The following is a 19,171-nucleotide window of genomic DNA, read 5'->3' as shown; positions in this document are numbered from 1 at the left end:
AAGATAATCCCTTGGGAGAAACCTTCCTCTGCTGGCGTCAGTCTGACCTGCCCTTCTGGCAACCACGGTCCCTTTTGGCAAAGGCTAAGGATTCATTGATGATAACTGAACCAAGTGAGGAGAAACCATGCAGTTAAACCAGTCTGAAGTTCAAACTTTGCAACATCATACCTCCCACATTTCAGGTTCAAAGAGGGCTGCTATACAAAGACGCAGCAGGATCAGAACTCTATTTGTCCATCTTAGTCAGAAAGGTATTCTGTGCTTGTCTGTAAAACATCATCCTTTAGGTTCTAATCTCCATTAGTGTTTCATCTTTATTTCTCATTAAGGGCATCAAATGACGCATCCGTACCATCCAAGGGTCCCAACAGGGGCAAGGAATGAAGCACCCTTCCTCTTTCATTGTCTCTGATTCATTAAATGTAATCGTGAAACCCAACCTAAATTAACTTTGTTAAGGAAAAATGAATTAGCAGACCTTAATGAGAAAGGTTGACCTCAGTAATCCATCGTCTCCTGTGGCTTCCTATTAGTGGAATGCCTCGAGGTGGCCACTGAATTAGACACGATGTCAGGTGACAGCATCTCTTTGAAACAAATTCCTCCTACATTACTTGCAGCTGTTTTTGTTGAGTTTCCTAGAAGATGCTTTCGCTGAAAGGTATATTGCAAAGTTGCAACATGTACAAAGCCAGTAAAAATAAAGAAATGGCAGAACAAACAGTTTCTTAATAGAAAGTAAGTACGGAAAAAATTTTTCCAGTCTGTATGATTAAAATGTAGAGTCCACCATTTAACCTCACTGTTTTTTATTCCAAAGTCACAACTTTGATCTAAATTAGAAAATCAGGGTGCATTAGAGGCATCGACAATTTCATGAGAGGTGAGCTTCTGAAGCTAAGTACCTTTGAGTCAGGGGTACTTAAGCAATTGAAGGCACAGGGTCTGGACATAAATCTCCACCCACCTTACGATTACAAAGATAAACAAGTGCTGTTTCTCAATCTCTGTCACACATGCACACACATACATACACAAATACACACCTCACTCCATACTCTCTAGCTTCTGGTTTTCCAAGGTGAGGGATCATGGGCAGCTCAGAAACTCAACATTCCATTCAATGAAGACAAAGAAAGGGCAGAGTTATGGATAGTTGGCATTTTCTCTTGCAAAGATTTATTCCTGAACCAATGAAGAGGCCTCTTCATCTCCAAGAATCCATCCCTACCGTTCTGCCATCCCAGGGTCCCCCTGACAGCAGCCCAGCATGCTTTTTCTCACAACCCAGGGGGCTTTGCCAGCCAGCCATCAACATGACATCAGCTGGCAACAGCCAAACAACAGGCACCCGGCAACGCAAGATGATCACTTCTACTGAAATGTCAAGGTCGTTCATCAAGCCCCCCCAGTCATTGGCACACTGGTACCCACCATTCTTTCATTCATTTGAAAAAAGAAACAACTACACAATAAAATTAGCAAGAAAAAAATGTTGCCTCTAATATTTTGAGAAGAAGACATTTCTCACACACACACACACACACACACACACACACACACACACACACATTTTCAGAACCGCTTGTCCCATACAGGGTCGCGGGGAACCGGAGCCTACCCGGCAACACAGGGCGTAAGGCCGGAGGGGGAGGGGACACACCCAGGACGGGACGCCAGAAACCGCTGCAGCTGCACATAACTGAAAACTCCCGTGCGCATGGGGAAATGAGAGGAGTTAGCCCTCCATGAAGTCCAAAGCACACAAATTCCCATGTCTTCTGGGACGTGACTAAACTGACGCAACACACACTCTGACACACACTGCAGACACTCACGTCAGGAACATCAAGGAGCAGACGCTGTTGGTGGGAGTCCTCTGCCTGGCACACCCTGTACTTCCCCCTCCGGGTCCTGGGTCTGTCCGACACGTTCCCCATTCCCCTTAGCACTGCAGGCCCTCAGCTCAGCCTCCCCGACTCGATGCAAATGAGTGAATCTCAGTTAGATGACAGAGCCTTTTAAAAGCCTTGGTGTCTAAAATAGAACAACATCTCCCGGGGGTTATGGACAAAGCAGAAAATTCTGACAGAAGGGACAGGACACCGTCTGGACCCTGACAGTGTGGGTGAGAGAGGACGAGCTTTGCTCGAGGCAGAGAGGTGATCTACACTGGAATTAGATAGAATGCCCTGGGTACTGGGAAGTATCAGACCCCATCTGCACCTGGTTCACCTGTCCCACAAGCACAATGTGGCAAGGTTCGTCCTTCAACAAGGACTACTGGACTATTGCAGCATCTATCTCAGTTTTGGTTTCCTCGTGTTAAGGTAGGGGTTGGGGTGTATGGGGGTAATTTGTAAAAACTGGATGGTAACAACTGGAACTCAAAAATCTGAAAAAAATGTGTCTTCTCAAGTGTGAGGGGGTGATATTCCACCAATAATTCCACCGATTATCTCCGATAATTATGGAAGCTTCTGCTGATGCTCTCCTATATGAACACACCCTCAGGCCATAGAGACAAGTCCTACAGTAAGGTGACTATACCATCCACATCAAGACTGTTTTTCATAAGGTTTCATTTTCTCCCTCAAAATGACTAAATTACCACCCAAACATTCACACACACTGCTAATTAGAAACAAAGCATTCCTCCACAGATGAATACATTGAGATTCCTCCCTCAATTAGGACATAAAAAACCTTGAAACTCCTGCCACGAAATTAAGCCAATTTCTCCAGGCTACAGTGAGAATGCAGAAGATTTAGTTTCTCCGCTAATATGAACGGGTGACTTATAAAAGCATGATCACTTCCAGCACAGCACAGACATATAAGCTCTGGAATAACATTTCTGCCTGCCCAAAACGCTGACACAAGAACCTCAAGGCAGGGCTGTTAACTGGACAAGCTACGGTGCTGAAGAATGGTATTTGCCCCTATCCAAATTTCTCGATTTTTGCTTCTTTTCTTTTATAAATGTTGTGTAACAACTCACGTTACTGGTTTTGTGTAAATAGTTGCATTCTGGGAAATCTGTAAATAATGTCTGTAACCACTGGCAGCACTTCGGGGGGAAATGGTGGGTTGACTGTGGCTGCCAGTGTCTTGGGGAAAAGCCTGGGGGTGCTAAGCAGGCTAGGAAGGCTAGCTGCAAGTGCAGGTCCTAGAGGAAATGGGGTCCTTGGACAGAGAGCATTATTTCCCTGGTGCTGCTGTTCTAATAAATTGTTCGTCACGAATGCTGCCTCCGTGTCCTTCTTCGCCCCATCTAAACCCACGGTGCTGTGCGCCTCAGTTTCAGGAATGAATGAATGGAAACAGACCAAAGAAGTGACACCAGCATTGTTCTTATATCATTTCCTCAAAGCTGAAGATAATGAAATGTAAGGTGGTAGGTATGAAAAAGTAATTTCCCCTTCACACTCAGTAACTGGCTGTGCACCTTTAGCTGCAATAACTGCAACAAAATGCTCTCTGCAGCTGATGAAGCGGATCTCACATCAGATGATTCTGGCCAACTCCTACGTGCAAAACTGCATGAGCTCAGCAAAATTTGCAGGTTTCCATACAGAAAACCGGATTTGTACAAATACTTTTTCACAGCACTGTGCCTCCAGTGAACAATCTCCTGTTCCACAGGAGAAACATGCTAACGTAATGCAACCTGTTGGCTCTGGACGAAGCAAGTCACTTCTCCTCCTATGCTGCCCACATGTCTTTCCAAAGCCTCAGAGAAGGAAAAGCAGCCCGTGGTGTGCAGCTGGAGGGACAGCCCTGTGGCAGGTTACTCAAATCAACAACTACAACAATGGCATCAGGTGCTACTCCTGAGATCCATCATCTTTATACCCTGGTGGCCCCCTTTCACCACCTTAGCAACCTCAGAGACAGATGCACTTTCCATGGTGCAGAATGTTTCACTTAAAAATGATGAAACCATGCTCCTGGGGTATTTTCTTCATTTTTTTTTTGCCAAGGAAATTTGAGTAAGTCAAGGATACGACTCTCAGCAAAAAGAGAACTTCACACATCACTCACCATCTGAAACTGCTTGTCCCCTACAGGGTTGCGGAGCCTAACCTGGCAACACAGGGCACAAGGCTGGAGGGGGATGCACCCAGGACAGGACGCCAGTCCGTCACAAGGTACCCCAAGCAGGGCTCGAACCCCAGACCCACCAGAAAGCAGGACCTGGTCCAACCCACTGCGCCACTACTGCCTCCAACTCTTTAAGACAAATCTGACAAAACTGAATCCAGGCAGGTCACCGAGCTCACAAACAACAGCAGAGCATTTTCACACATTGGTCCTGCCATCATCCAAAAGCTGTCCGCCCACCTGGAATACAGGTGTTTATAAACAGAGTCCAAAGCAATCAGAAGCTAAAACCATTTTTCATAGTACTGAGACCCAGGCAGGGAGACCTTCTGAACTCAGATTAGAAATAGAAGAAAGCAAAAAAAAAAAAACACTTGACCCTTGGTGTTAATAAGATTTCTTCCTATTAACACAGGCGGCTGTGACACGATCATTTCCTCTGGCTCAGGAATACGATGAACAAGCATGGCTTTACCGAGAGCCTGAGGAAGAGAGATATGGGCGGAGCAAAATCAATGAAAATGGGGTTAAAACAGAGCCGTTTTATTGCAGTTTGCCGACAGCGCAGCAAGCCCTTCCCTCCAGGACAATGTGAATGACAAACTATGGCACTAGTTTTGACACTGGCCAAGATTGGGAAATGGATTAAGCCGATTGGGCCCAACCAAAGTCTTACCATCGGGTACAGTGTCATCGCAGGGAACACTGGGTAAAAACACAGAAAATAACACTTTGTGGCAGGTAACAGTGCCTAGAGGCATTGCCTCACATTTAAAAGATAGGTACTTACCCTAAACTGCTTCAGTAAAAATGACCCAGCTGTATAAATGGGTTAATCATTGTAAGCAGCTTAAGGTACAAATCTAACATAAAAAATTAGTCGCTTTGGAGAAGAGTGTCAGATAAACGAACAAAGAATAATAGGGGAGTAAATATGGTGATTTATTTTCAGTGACTGAGCAAATCTCAGTGACACATCGTCATCCTTATCACCTGGCTTTAATCCAGATTAGGGCAACTGTCAGTGATGGTTAAATACAGGTAAATAATTCAACACGTGGTGCATTTTCAGTTTTTAAAAGGAAATAATCTGATGACAGTTTTCAGTTTTACATGTGAATGCATATATTTACTTAACTGATGCTTTTCTCCAAAGTGACTGACAATGATTTACCCATTTATACTGCTGGGTCATTTTTTACTGAAACAGCTGATGGTAAGTACCGTGTTCAAGGGTACTACAGCAAGACTGAGGATTCAAACTTGGGTCTGTTGTGTGCAAGCCAGCAGCTCTAACTCTACCAGTTGCTCCTATTCATATACATATCCATATACACATACACATATACATATCCAGAAAAAATTGCATGTACTTTCCAAAATTCTCTGTGTTACTACAGCCACAGCTATCATTTTAGGTGTCAAATTTGCATTTGCATTTAGACTGATTCATCATATGAACTTTTATTGGGGGTCTCAGGAGTCCTCAAGTGTCTACATGGTACTTAAATTGTCATCAAAGCACATTAAATACATTTGAAGGAGTGAGCTGCATAGGAAAGGAACTCTGAATTTGACATATCTCTTAGCTGAAAGGATCCAGAGGGATGTACGAAGGAGCATCACTGTTCAGCACTACTACTGGTACAGACGGGATAAGGGTGTAACACTGGGTCAGAGGAAGTAATTCAGAGAGAGAGGTCAGTATTCTTGCCAAATAACCCCATAGCCACCTCTAATTCACCAGTGCCCACCTTGATGATCTGGAAAAGTTTTTGTAGTGACGCAAAAGGCTGCTGCTAAGAGCCAACTGGACAGAACTTCAGAAGCTTCTGGCAGGAAAGTCAGTATATTATACCACTTGTGTAACCCGAACAAAAAACCAAACTGTTACGGAAAGGAATCAAAATATTTTACTGTATCTTTTGAAGAGGCCTGGTTCAGATCTTTAAAAAACGGTGCGAGTGGTTGAAATGAATACAACCATGATATTGTTATGCTGCGAAGATCAAAGAGAACTTGTACCGCGGGGCTCGATGCAAATTTCATGATACAAGGCGATGAGGGACGGGCATGGGGGCTGGAAATGGGAGGCGGAGGCAAAACTTTTGGGAAGCAGGAGTGCGATTGCAGCAGCTGGCATAGGGATGCCCACATGTCTCAGAGCTTTTGAAAGGGGGGACTGCTGCATAGACGCAGGGGTGTTGGGGGGCAGGATGTGAAGGGAGGTGAGAGAAGGCTCGCAAACAGGTGGGGTGTGAAGGAAGAATCTCTTGACAACTAAGAAAAGAACCTGAGCTCCCAAGTCATCTACCTTCAGCCCTGGGTACTGCAGGAGATGGACTTCCTAAACTGCCACCCCACTTATTAACATCCATGAAAACACATATAAAATCTTTGCGCAATAAGGACGCAGCCATCACAGTGCAGACCCAGCTCACATGTTACTGAGTAGGATCACAGCAGATCCTCCCAGTCCTCTCTCAAGAAAACAGAGCAGCTACTGTCCTCCGGCTCCACGGAAGAGCGCTTTATGCAAAAGGTTTGTTGTTCGCTTTTGACCTCTGCTGGCACCTAGAGAAAGGATGGGGCCCTCACTGATACCTCCTTGCTGTGCACAGAAAATGACTGTTCTTGGAAACCACGATATCGTTTGGAGTGCCTAGATAAGAGGGCATTATTAACACAACTAGAAATGTACTTTGTCCAAACTGCTCATATTACTCATAACATATACTTCATGCAGCTGGATATTAAGGGAAGTTCAGATTAGGTACCACTTTCAAGGGTATAACAGTAGAACCATACATAGGACTTAAACCAGCATCTGATCATCTGTAAGTGCATTTCCATAACTGCTACACCATCTGCCATACACACCATGCAAGCAGGTGTCTGGTTAAAACTAAGGATGGAGAAATGGATTCATTGGGCAGAGATGAAGGGGCACTTTTCCTGTGCTTCTTTGTTTTATAGAGTGAATCAGATTCTTTTTACACAGCTGACTCTTCGCCTTGGTTTTAAAACCTTGGGCAAACCCACAACATGGTGATAAGCAGGCTGGTGATAACACAGCAAAGACTTCTATGGGGTGACCTGCAGTTATTCCAATACTCTCCTTAAGGAGAAAGAAAGAGAGACAAAGAAAGCGGCAGTAAATGCTACATTTAAACCAGGACGGGATCTACATGAGTCCTCCTGGGATGAACTTAGTCCCCATTTACCATTTTGTTTTATAAATTTCTTTTCCAGGAATAGAAGGGAGGGCTGTGATGGATGGACCTCCAGGACTGCTAATTCTGTCTCAAATTCCTCATTGCATACCTCCATCAACTCTTTGCACCCTGCTACCTCCCACTCTCCCACGTGCCCGTGTGCTGCAGTGCTTACCTCTGTCATGTGAATGATGTAGAACTTCAGTTCTTCTGTGGGATCTGTTGGGAGCAGAGAGAAAGAAAAACAAATCACAGTTTACTGACCATGTCTGGGAGTGTGACCACTTGCTCCAGACAGTGGACTTGGAAGGCAGGTTTGGTTGTAGTTGAACATGGGAAATGGAACACTGGGTAGATAAGGGTTCCCCTGATACAAAGTTACACTCAGTCACCTACTTACTATTTGTCCAAGTCAGGGTCGCAATGGTCCAGAGTCTATCCGAGAAGCACGGGGCACATGGCTAGTCAAGAGAACACCCTGGATGGGATGCTAGTCCATTGCAGGTAAAGCTATGAACTGTATGTCAGTCCAGTCCCCTTTAGGTGTTGAAGTAATTACAGGCACTGCACTACTGTGGTAACAATTATCATTCATCTGATATGGTTTATAAATTCCAGTTAAGTCAACTCTAAGCCAGGGTCTTTTTGACTTCATGACTCCATTTGCAGAACACATAGAAACAATTTGTCATTCTCAGAGGCTTGGCCAATACTAAAAGGAGACACCAATTTCTTCTTATGCATTCCTCTCTGGATGACAAAGAAGGAGGTTCTCATCTTGTTGTGTGAGCCCGCTGATGAATAGTCTCTCCAGCCACACCCCGGTCTGGAATCATCGGACACCATGCCCCCAGAGAGACTATATGATGCTCTGTCAAGCATGATTAAGTTGTACATGGGTAGGGATTGGGAAGCAAGGACTGACAGCTGCATTGGTCAACTTCTCGTCTGTGTGGAAATGCAATCGACTTTCCTGTCACCTGGGGAGGAGAGGTGTGATATAGACTGAATTTGATGGAAGTCTGTGTGTGCCAGTGTTGTAGAGGAACAAGTTCTTTCACACACACACACACACACACACACACACACACACTCCAACCGAAATATAGGACAAAAATCCAGCAAATTTCCTTTACAAACGGGTAACGGAAGCACCTCCAGCCACTTTAAACCAACTGGGTTTTGAGCACTGAGGAACAGCCATCCTCCTCTTTTGCCTCGCACAGTCACGACAAACACCGCAGTAATGCACCCGTCTTTCTCCTAGGCCCACGGCATTCCTCACAGCACCACATGATCATCTGTTCCAATTATAAAGAAGTTCATGTAGATGTTTGTTCATAATCCTGTGACGCACATCACTAGCAAGAGCTGCTCATAAGAGAAAGTACAGAAACCTGTGCTTTGGGGGCTGATGTGCAGGGATACAGTGACACAGGTGCCCGTCACACTGTGTAGATCTGTGTCCCTCAGGAGACAATGACCAGTTATACCTTCACATGGAAAAAGCCTGTGTCATTCTGTATAAAGGGGGTGGAGTGCGTCAGTGTTAATAATAAGACTTTCTACTTGGTTCTCTCTTCCTTTATAGTAAAAGGCCATCACAGATATATGATTTATTAGCTCCACAAATAAACAAAGCCATACTTGATGGATATTTCTATTGTGCTAAAAGTAGAGAACAACATGTGAGTTGGAATGGATTTTCCCTCAATCACAAGGACAACTAACGGTGAAGTAGAAATGACAGAGCTAAAAGTAGATGAGCAATTGCGCAGCTAATAGCAATGGTCCTACTAATATGGTACAATAATGGCACAGTTAACAATGGAATAGCAATGGCGCAGCTAACAGTGGAAGAGCAATGACACAGCTGACAATGGAAGAGCAATGGCACAGCTAATAGCACTGGCACAGCTAAAAACGGAATAGCAGCAGGACAGCTCACAGTGGAAGGACAATGACACAGCTAATGGCAATGGCACAGCTTACAGTGGCAGTAGCCCTTCTTTGACTCAAAGTGCTCAGAACAAGGCTGAGGAGCTATTAAATCACCATAAAGCTGTACAGCGGCACCATTATCCCTCCAGAGACAGTAAACACACGTGGGCAGTGCAGCAGTCATTAAGACGGATGCTTTTTGGCTCATTTCGAGGAAGGGCGACACGTCCAGAACAAACCGATTAATCCATTTGTGTAAATTCCTTCACTTGGAGACTGATGGTTCGTATTTATCCTCATTTGCGTGATTGACCGTGTTTGTTTGAAGAGACCAAGCATCATCAGTTACTGGAGTGCCACACAAAAGCCCGGCCATAGAACCGCCTCCGATCCACCAGCAGACGGCACTGTTGTATAAAAATGTTTCTCACGCTGGCGTTTAAAGAAAATATTCCGCTTGTGAAACTATTTCCTAGGGAGACCTAAATGTCACTCACAGTCAATATGCACAGGATGTTTGCTTTGCTTTGTAGGCAAAAATTCCACCTTCTGTGCAGGCTGTTTTCAACCTTTAAGAAAATTCCACAGTAATAATGGGATTTAGGAAGTGAAACCTGTCTTTGTGTCTGTAAACAATTAGTACCACATTCACGCTATGCGAATAACTCCTTGTCCTCTCATGAGCCTCCTGTTTTCTTTTTTCAAGTTATAATTCTCTCTTTGCAGCAATCTTATGTCTCAATAAGACACCTGGATGCACCACTGCTCCCTCATACACACACTCCCTGCTGCGTTCTCCACACACGCTTTTGCCCCTTGTGCTCCCACCCTCCTACCCCTAAGGTGGCTCCTTAATCACAGACACTTAATCAACACTTTCTTTAACCATTTGTCTTTGCCAGGGTCACAGTGGTCTGGAGCCTATCCCAGATTCACTGGGCACTAGGCTAGGAGGGGTACACAGTGGACAGTAAGCTAAGCCATTGCAGGGAAGCCACATACACGTGAACACATTAACACACGCACACACACACACACACACACACACACACACACACACACACACACGCTCTCTGCAGTGTGGGGTCCAGTGACACCTTCACTGGCAGTGTATTTTTTTCACCTTCTGCATATTTTACTTCCGAAAATGCCCGCATTTTCATGTTTACTCACTTCAGTAGTGGTCACACTGGGGCCATAAAACAAGGCCATCGAAACTGTGCAAAACAAACCTGATCACACATTTGACTGAGGCTGGTAATGGCCCTGGGTTTGCATACATGCAACAAGTGAAAGGCTTGACCTCCAGGACAGGAAGCACAGCGAAACTAAGTGCAGTACTCCCAATGTAAATGTAATAATGTAAATATCTGTCTCCCGGCACGGCCATCTCACCTCCCATCCTCTGCTCTATCCCACTGTTATGTTTATTACTGCCATTGACATCTGACGGTATTATCTGTTTATAGGGCAGACAACTTTATCTGGCTTTTCATAGACCTATATGTCAATGTTTCGATGAAATAAAAAGAGTGCATGAGACTGCAATGCCAACTAGCGAGTTTAACAGAAGGAAGGTTTGGAGCATGATGGCAGGAGCTGCAAACCGGCAGTGATGTTAGTGCTCGCCATGACCCAGGCCTCTCCCATCTGGACTTACTTCCAGGTCACTTGTTTTCTCTTGCTAAATCAAGCCCTCTGCTTAAATTCAGTCCGACAGTCAAGAACATTCTGAGGAATGTTAACTGAAATTAAAGCTTGGTTAATACAACTTACCCAAACATTACCTCTGTATGTTTGACAGCTTTTGAAATGAATAAGCAGCACCACATCCTTCACCCAGTTTTGGTGTAAATGTGTGCCAGTGCTTGACCCTTCTTGTTAGAGGATTGTAGGAACATGTCTGAAAACCAGAGTGCTTCTGCAAATTTTGGAGCGTCTAGTTTAATTTTCACTTTCTGGATGCAGTGCAACGTATTTAATGCTGTCAGCAGCGACCACCATGGTCTGGGGCTAACCGAAGGTTTAAATTAAGTTTAGCCTGCAGTTGACTACATTATTATTTCCACTGGAGAAACAGGTATGGAACACATACGGCCGATGGAGCGAGTTGCTTTCCTTTCTGTTAGCGTGCGATCGTCGCAAAAGCACGCAGTACACCACAGTCATCTGTACACTAGGAGTCAGTAAGCCGAGCTTTCGGTTCAATTTAACAGGAGAGGAACAAGCCTCAGATGCATTCTGCCAGTCACAGAGGGATGTAGGTCTGTTGCGGAAAGTTCCAGAATGTGTGGAAACTCACCGTCACGCAGCCGAAGGTGCTGGAGGAAGAGGGGGTTCTGCAGCACGTTGCAGCGGCCCGGCTCGTCCTCCCTGGTGACAAGCATCAGGTCCGTATAGATGAACACTGTCACCTGGGGGGGTGCAGAGAGACGTCGCTCAGCAGAGTGTGCCCCCACATCCGTCACATGGACACCTGTCAGCGAGGCACCCGGCGCTCACGTCGACTTCACTGAGCTGGCAGGTCGACCCCTGCACGTGGCGACACTATTCTGCACACACCAGGGGATTCTCGTGGAAAATTTTGAGCCTCAAAAGTAAGATTTCATGCTTTTTTCAAATAAAATGAAAGGAGAAAGCGTATTTATCAGTCAACACAAAAATAACAGGCCTCTACATGAGCGCAGTAGGCAATATCCTCTTAGGGGAAGGTCAGGTTTATTCATTGCTTGGTTTTCACTCACTTATTGTCCTCAAACTGCCACGCGTAGACACACTATGACACAGAACAGACCACACAAACAGCTAACCACCAACAGTCACCAGCACAGAGAAGGGAGCAACGGCAGAGATGGTGTCTCGGCGCTACAGGGTGGCGAACCTGCCGGGTGTTTTTCCTTCCAGGGCTGCTTTGGAGAAGCATCTTGGCCTCCGATCAGTCCCTTGACAATGCGGGACAAAAAAGTGCACGGACAGGAGGGTCTCTCGTGTTCCTGCTGGCCACCCATGTTCGTGGGACGGGGGGACTCTGTGTGACACTGAGTTCTTAAGAACTGACTATCCTTTACTAATGGGATGTGAGAGAAACTCAGACACGTGCTAACTTTTTGCATGATTATGTGGAAATGTAAGCCTGCAAAAAGTAGAAGGTGATGGAGATGGTAGCGCAGTCCGGAGAAGTCTGTCGACACCCAGGACAGGCCCATTCGCCACCTGCCGGCCCCAGTGGCAGCAGCACCAGACATGAGCCCACTCCCGCCCACGTGCAGTAACAGAGACGGGGTCCCACCCTCCTTGTTGTGGTTAGCGTGTGTGCGCAAACATCGGGGCTGTGGACTGCCCAGAGGCACCGGGGGTTTCCAAGGCATTGCTTTCCACCAGTGTTTGCACTAACCGTTCACACCAGTGGCAGACCGGCAGTTATTTTAAAGTGACGCTGTGCTGTGCGCCGCTCACATTTCCTTCGCTAAACTTGCTTTACCTACATAAGTGCGTCTGTGTGTGGGTGTAAAATATATCTGTGAGCGTTAACATATATCTCATTATATCTAATCTTGATATGTGTCAACATTTATATTTAATAATAAACACACAACAGACAGCGTTGTGGTTAGAGCTGATGCATTCGAAGGGTGACGATCTGGACCCCACCTCCTGCTGTAATACAACAGATCAAGGTTCATACCCTGAAATGAATAATTGTGCTTTAGTACAGTGCACCGAACATAGTTTCTATGAAGCAAAGTGCCAGCTAACACTTATTATTATTATTATTATTATTATTATTATTATTATTATTATTATAATATAGGGGTGCAGTGGCGCAGTGGGTTGACCTGGGTTCTGCTCTCCGGTGGGTCTGGGGTTCGAGTCCCGCTTGGACTGGCGTCCCATCCTGGGTGTGTCCCCTCCCCCTCCAGCCTTACGCCCTGAGTTGCTGGGTTAGGCTCCGGTTCCCCGCAACCCCGTATGGGACAAGCAGTTCAGAAAGCGTGTGTGTGTGTGTGTGTGTGTGTGTGTGTCAGTCTGTCTCTTTGACTGTGTTTGTTTTCGCAGTTGTCTGTTTATTTTCACCGTGGGGAGAAGTGCTGCAATAAATTAGACGGAGACATCAAGCCATTGTCCCAGAAAGCATTACGTTTGCTGCAGATGCGCGGCGACACGCGGACAGAACAGGGGCTGCGTCGCCGCTGGACTGCTCTCGTGTGCTATCTGCCTGCTCCTGGGACACTGAATTATCATATTCCTCCGAAATCATGCATTTATAATGTCACCAGTCAAGACAGCTCATGGAGTGGAAAGTGGCAAGAAAAATGTCCAATTCTCCATAGAGCTCCAGATTGCTGACCACCGAGTGTTTCTGGAGCAGACACCGTATATGCTCTTAGGGATGGCAGAAGGACGGAGATCTGGGCCTCTCTGCCCTGGGGTGGAAACCTGCCGCCCGTCCACATCCGCTGTTATTTACCAGATATGGAGGTCCATCAGTTAAGAATTCGTCCCTCTGGGGAAATGGGGAATGTCCACGAAAACAAGATTCTCCTGGAGTTAAAAAAGGTAAGTGCTGTTATCTGGGGGGGTGTCACTCAGCTATGCGATCTCACCGTACCCTCCACCCGCCGAGCCGCCCACGTTTCCTTTACACAACACCATGACAATGGCAGCCGGGCTGGGTCTCTCTTCTGCGTTTCCCTCAAAAACACGTGCTGGAAAACAGCCGCGCGGTTCCCACAGATGCTCCCGGTGTTTCCCAGAGGTCACCAAAGGTCAGATCTCAAGCACACACACACCGATGACAGGATGGAAGAGGTGGAAGGCTGTTGTGGGGGGGGGGCACTTTTGCACAGATCTGGATACTTAGAAAATGAGGAAGAGGAAGAGAAGTGACGCAGGGGACTAGCTCGTGCCAACGAGGTCAGTGATGGGAGGAAGAGGAGGCAATGCTGTCTGTTATCATGACCGTGTAAGATTTATCGGTCCTGTGCGTGTGCCACCGATCGTTACCTCATTGTCTGTAAGGACACGACAGCAGGAAATTATTCTTTGGGCTTACTTTAAAGTTTCTTTTGCAATGGAATACTAATCAGCATTTTGATAGTGACACAAAAGCGCACGCATTTGCGTAATAGGATGCGTTAACCATACTTGTCGTTACCGCGTCGCCGGCTCACACCTGAACTAGACATCACGTCCCAAGAAATTACTCACAGGCTGATCAAGACGATAGCTCTTCCTCTTTTTTTAAGCGTAGGGCAGCTGAGAAAACCACAGACCACGTTCATGCGAGAAAGAAAAAGAAAAGCATACAAAATGAGTAATGCCGCCTGACTCGGCTCACAGGCTGGAGGAATGAAGTTTTGGGGGCGTTTTTCGCTGAAAACCGCCAAAAAAGGGCCTGGCGGCTTCGGCAGAGGAAGATATGGACGCGGTCCACCACCACGCTAAGGACGTTTTGTCGCACAGGGTCACAGAGCAGTGTGGTCTGTTTTAACATCACTGTTTGAGTTATAATGTCGGACACCAGTTCCGCAGTATTTCATGGAGATTAGCATGCTCACCATAGTACTTCATGGAGCAAAAAAAATGTAGGGTATATTATCTCATTCATAATAACTCACTCACTCATTCTGGACTACCTTTAGGTTCAAAGCACACACACCGTCTGAAGCTGCTCATCCCAAGCAGGGTTGCGGCAAACCAGAGCCTACCCAGCAACACAGGGCACATGGCTGGAGGGGGAGGGGACACACCCAGGATGGGACGCTAGTCCATCACAAGGCACCAAAGCAGCAGTAGAACTTCAGACCCACCAGAGAGCAGGACCTGGCCAAACCCACTGTCCCACCACACCCCCTATCCAAATAGACAGATATACTTTATTGATCCCACAAGGGAAATTATTATGTTACAGGATAAATAACCACACACACACACACACACACACCATCTGAACCGCTTGTCCCATACAGGGTCGAGGGGAGCCGGAACCTAACCCACCAATACAGGGTGTAAGGTTGGAGGGGAGAGGACACACCCAGGAGGGGATGCCAGTATGCCACAAGGCACCCCAAGCAGGACTCAAACCCCAGACCCACCAGAGAGCAGGACCCGGTTCAACCCACTGCGCCACCACGCCACCACACCCCCCTGCCTAAATAACCAAATATCCAAAACTGATTAACCTGCTAAACGAATAGGTAAATCATTGTAAATTGATTTGCAGAAAAGCCTTGGCTACCTACGTAAATTTTGCTCCCACTGTAGCCTATCAGGATTTCATTTAGTTTTGCTGTCATGTCACTATAAGCAAGTGTGCATCACATACAAAATATGGTGTGCATACATTCAGATGTTTCATGTCGGCTTCTGTAGTAAATATAACTCACACACACACACACACACACACTTTCTGAACCGCTTGCCCTGTACAGGGTCGCGGGGAACCGGAGCCTAACCCGGCAACACAGGGCATAAGGCTGGAGGGGAAGGGGACACACCCAGGACAGGACACCAGTCTGCCACAAGGCACCCCAAGCGGCATTTGAACCCCAGTCCCACCGGAGAGCAGGACCCGGTCCAACCCACTGCGCCACTGTACCCCCAGTAAATACAACTCTACCATAAATATAGACGTGTATTACAAATACACAGTAAAAATACAGACATAATAATGAATAGAATTCATTAACACACACGCAATGCGTGCAACTGCTCGTCTCAGTTGCGGTCGCGGTGTGGCAGGGCCTCGAGGGGGAGGGGAGGGGGGCATGCCCTGGGCAGTGGGCCAGTCCACCACAGGGCACCCCAGTCAGGGCTCGACCCCCAGACCAAATGCAGAGAAGACCCCGGCCAAGCCCGCTGCACCACCGCGCCCCTCCTCATAAATACAGACGTATTCTAAATGCAGAATACAAATAGAGGCATTATAATAAATTCTAATAAGAGTAAAGAACACCAGCCACCAATCCCTGAGGTAGCAGCTACTTACCTTTAGTTGATCATAACATATTGTGGGGTCCTTAGCATAAGGTGCGCAGATAGCGATCAATAGATACGTGGTACTTTCCCTGAAGTGATCATCAGGTGTTCAATATTCTGACTGCTTGGGGAAAGAAACTGCTCCTGTTATTCAACCTGAACTGACACAGTAAGAATACCTTACTGCATAAATCAGATCTACCATACTGTATAAAACAATAAATCACTGAAAAGCTCAGTATCTAACATTACACATTATCCTGGCCAAAAGATATCATCTAAATCGAGGATAATAACAATTAAAAAAATGAGAAAGGCCACATCCAAGGACATGTGCTACTGTGAATATATCTGATCGTGAATAAATTAAAAAAAAAATCTCTCCTGATTATTGCTAGGCTGGCATAATGTCCTTATCGAGTCAGGCACCATGGTTTTCGGCAAACACAGACAGCGGCATATCACCAACCAAGACTCACACTGAGGCCTTACACACCCCCCATGCATCTACAAGCACAGACACACTTTTCTCCTGCAAAGGATTGCTTTAAAATGCACCACTGCAGGGAAGGTCTTCCCCAGCCACAATATTGCATCAGTGTGTCTGGCTTTTTAGCACAAAGAAGAGCCCAGTATTGTAATTCCACAGAAGAACGGTCAGCAATGAGACAACAATCATCAGATGGACAAAGTATAGTCCGCTCTCCCCTTCTTTTACTCTCTTGTTTGGTGGCCTTTGAAATTAAAACAGCGATCATTTAATAAGGATTATGTAGTATTATTTATGGCTCCCTGGCCTTTCCTACTTCCACGCCTTTCACACAAGCAGTTAAATGAAAAGACTCGCATTCTTCTATAATTCAGTGATCTAGTTTACATGCATAACATGGACCAGCCGCTCACAAACAGAGAGGAGCACACCCGAAACCGTACAGAATAGGAAAATATGTCCAAGTACATTTTTAGCTCATATGTGTAACCTAAATCGTGGACAAGTAGGTCAGCAGGTGGCGCAGCGGTTAGCGATGTCATCTTCTATCTGAAGGACCCTGTTTCTGCTGTTTGACCCCTTGATGAGGGTACTTACCCCAAAATGATACAGTAAAATTACTCAGATGCATAAATGGGTAAATTGTTGTAGGTATTTTAGTGTGCAAACAACATAGTAAGTTGCTTTGGAGAAATGAGTCAACTAAACTATTTAGCAACATGTAAACATTTTAAAATGGTGACAAATGTACATATAATACTGATAAATAACATTTTCAAAAGGTATGTACTGCAGATGTAAGCCATCTGAAAGAAGACATTTTCATGTAAGCAATAATGGCATTTATTTTCAGGCCACCTTCACACACACACACACATTTTCAGAACCGCTCGTCCCATACGGGGTGACAGGGAACCGGAGCCTACCCGGTAACACAGGGCGTAAGGCTGGAGGGGGAGGGGACACACCCAGGACGGGACGCCAGTCCATCGCAAGGCACCCCAAGCGGGACTCAAACCCCAGACCCACTGGAGAGCAGGACCTGGTCCAACCCACTGCGCCACCGCGCCCCCCAGGCCACCTTCAATCATGCAAAATATATGCTTTTCTCCATATGAACATACACAGAGCAGAGACAGACACATACATACACACAGACACACACACACACACACACACACACACACACACACACACACACTTACATTTATCCATTTAACTGATGCTTTTCTCCAAAGCAACTTACAATGTTAAGACACTGACTTATTTACCCATCACACATACATACACATACATGCACACAGTCTCCAGCCCCCACGCTTACCTTAAGGGACAGGTGTTTGCTCTCGTGCAGAATCATCTCCTCAGTCACCACCAGAGTCCGCGTTGGGTTGCAGAGGTCTAGTGGCTGCAGGGCACACACGGGTGGGGGGGAAGAGCCTTGTCAGCCACAGCACAAGTACATGATACCCCCTCATCCCCATGGCACTACTCAGGGCAATCCTATAAAGTAGGGACTCTATCTGAGTGAGAGTACCAGCAAGGTCTCTAGCCACTGGTCCATGGTCAATTTGGAGGGCAGGATGGAGCTGAGTATTTGCCGCTGACGCTGTTTGCTGCCAATGAAGTGTAACTACGCAGGAGGTATGACAAGGGGTCGAGGTATTGATGATGCTTCTTAGAGAAGGGGGAGGGGATGGGGGGATGGGGTAGCCACATCCTTTTCTGGACCTCTATGAGAAAGCCAGCAACAGCAAGGGACCTGTTTTTTTTTCCTCCTTGATAGTGTGTGTGTGTGTGTGTGTGTGTGTGTGTGTGTGTGTGTGTGTGTGTGTGTTTTTCTATGTTTGAGTGTGTGTTTGTGTGTCTGCACGCCTTCAAGCCAACAGGAAGTGAGCGCACAGGCCCAGTCCCTTTCAGCCACAAGACGTGTATGAAGCGGATGCAATGCGACCAAGCGGCAGCACGCACACACAAGTTCTCACATACACACACTCGTGCACGCTGCGTGACAAATAAATGACAGCAAGCGCTACATGGGACCTTAAAAAAATGACACGGTGAAAATATGCTACGGCCACCCTTATCTGTGATGTCGAACCCTGTCCAGAGGCTACACGTTTCCTTTGCGGAGAGAGAAAAGCGCACGGGAGTTGCGAGATACAGCAACACGGTTAAGGTGCTCAGTGTGTACGTTTGGAAATATTTTTGATTCTTCTGGTTTCAGCTGCCAGCTGACATTCAAAGCAAAGAAAAAGGCTTTTCCTCCTGCAGGGCAAAGAACCTGCATCTGAACCGGGTTCCCCGTGCAGCGAGGTGCCGCGTAGAGAGAGGCGCTTTTCTAATTCATCATCTAGCAGGCTTCGTGCTGATGTTAAATGCATGCTTTGCGTTCCGCGTCACCTGAGCAAATAAATAATGTCGAGCAGCATCTCGCGCA

The 19,171-nt window shown here is 46.3% G+C and overlaps 1 protein-coding gene across 1 annotated transcript in view; it reads right to left on the bottom strand.

The window, feature by feature from the left end:
* The window catches only part of LOC108927203 (regulator of G-protein signaling 3-like), a 77,455-nt gene extending 59,130 nt beyond the window's left edge, over positions 1-18,325 (bottom strand). Inside the window, exons 1-4 of the mRNA XM_018740325.2 lie at positions 18,269-18,325; positions 18,056-18,139; positions 11,566-11,677; positions 7,498-7,541 (exon numbers count right to left, since the gene is read on the bottom strand). Of these exons, the coding sequence (XP_018595841.2) occupies positions 7,498-7,541; positions 11,566-11,677; positions 18,056-18,139; positions 18,269-18,295 (267 nt within the window). The 5' untranslated portion in view covers positions 18,296-18,325. The remainder of the gene's footprint in view (positions 1-7,497; positions 7,542-11,565; positions 11,678-18,055; positions 18,140-18,268) is intronic.
* Between the last annotated feature and the right edge of the window lie 846 nt (positions 18,326-19,171).

The sequence above is a fragment of the Scleropages formosus genome, chromosome 6 (genome assembly GCF_900964775.1).
Source record: "Scleropages formosus chromosome 6, fSclFor1.1, whole genome shotgun sequence".
In the NCBI taxonomy this organism is placed as follows: domain Eukaryota; kingdom Metazoa; phylum Chordata; class Actinopteri; order Osteoglossiformes; family Osteoglossidae; genus Scleropages; species Scleropages formosus.
Note: the sequence above shows the minus strand (reverse complement) of the source record. Positions and strands in the feature narration are given on the sequence as shown.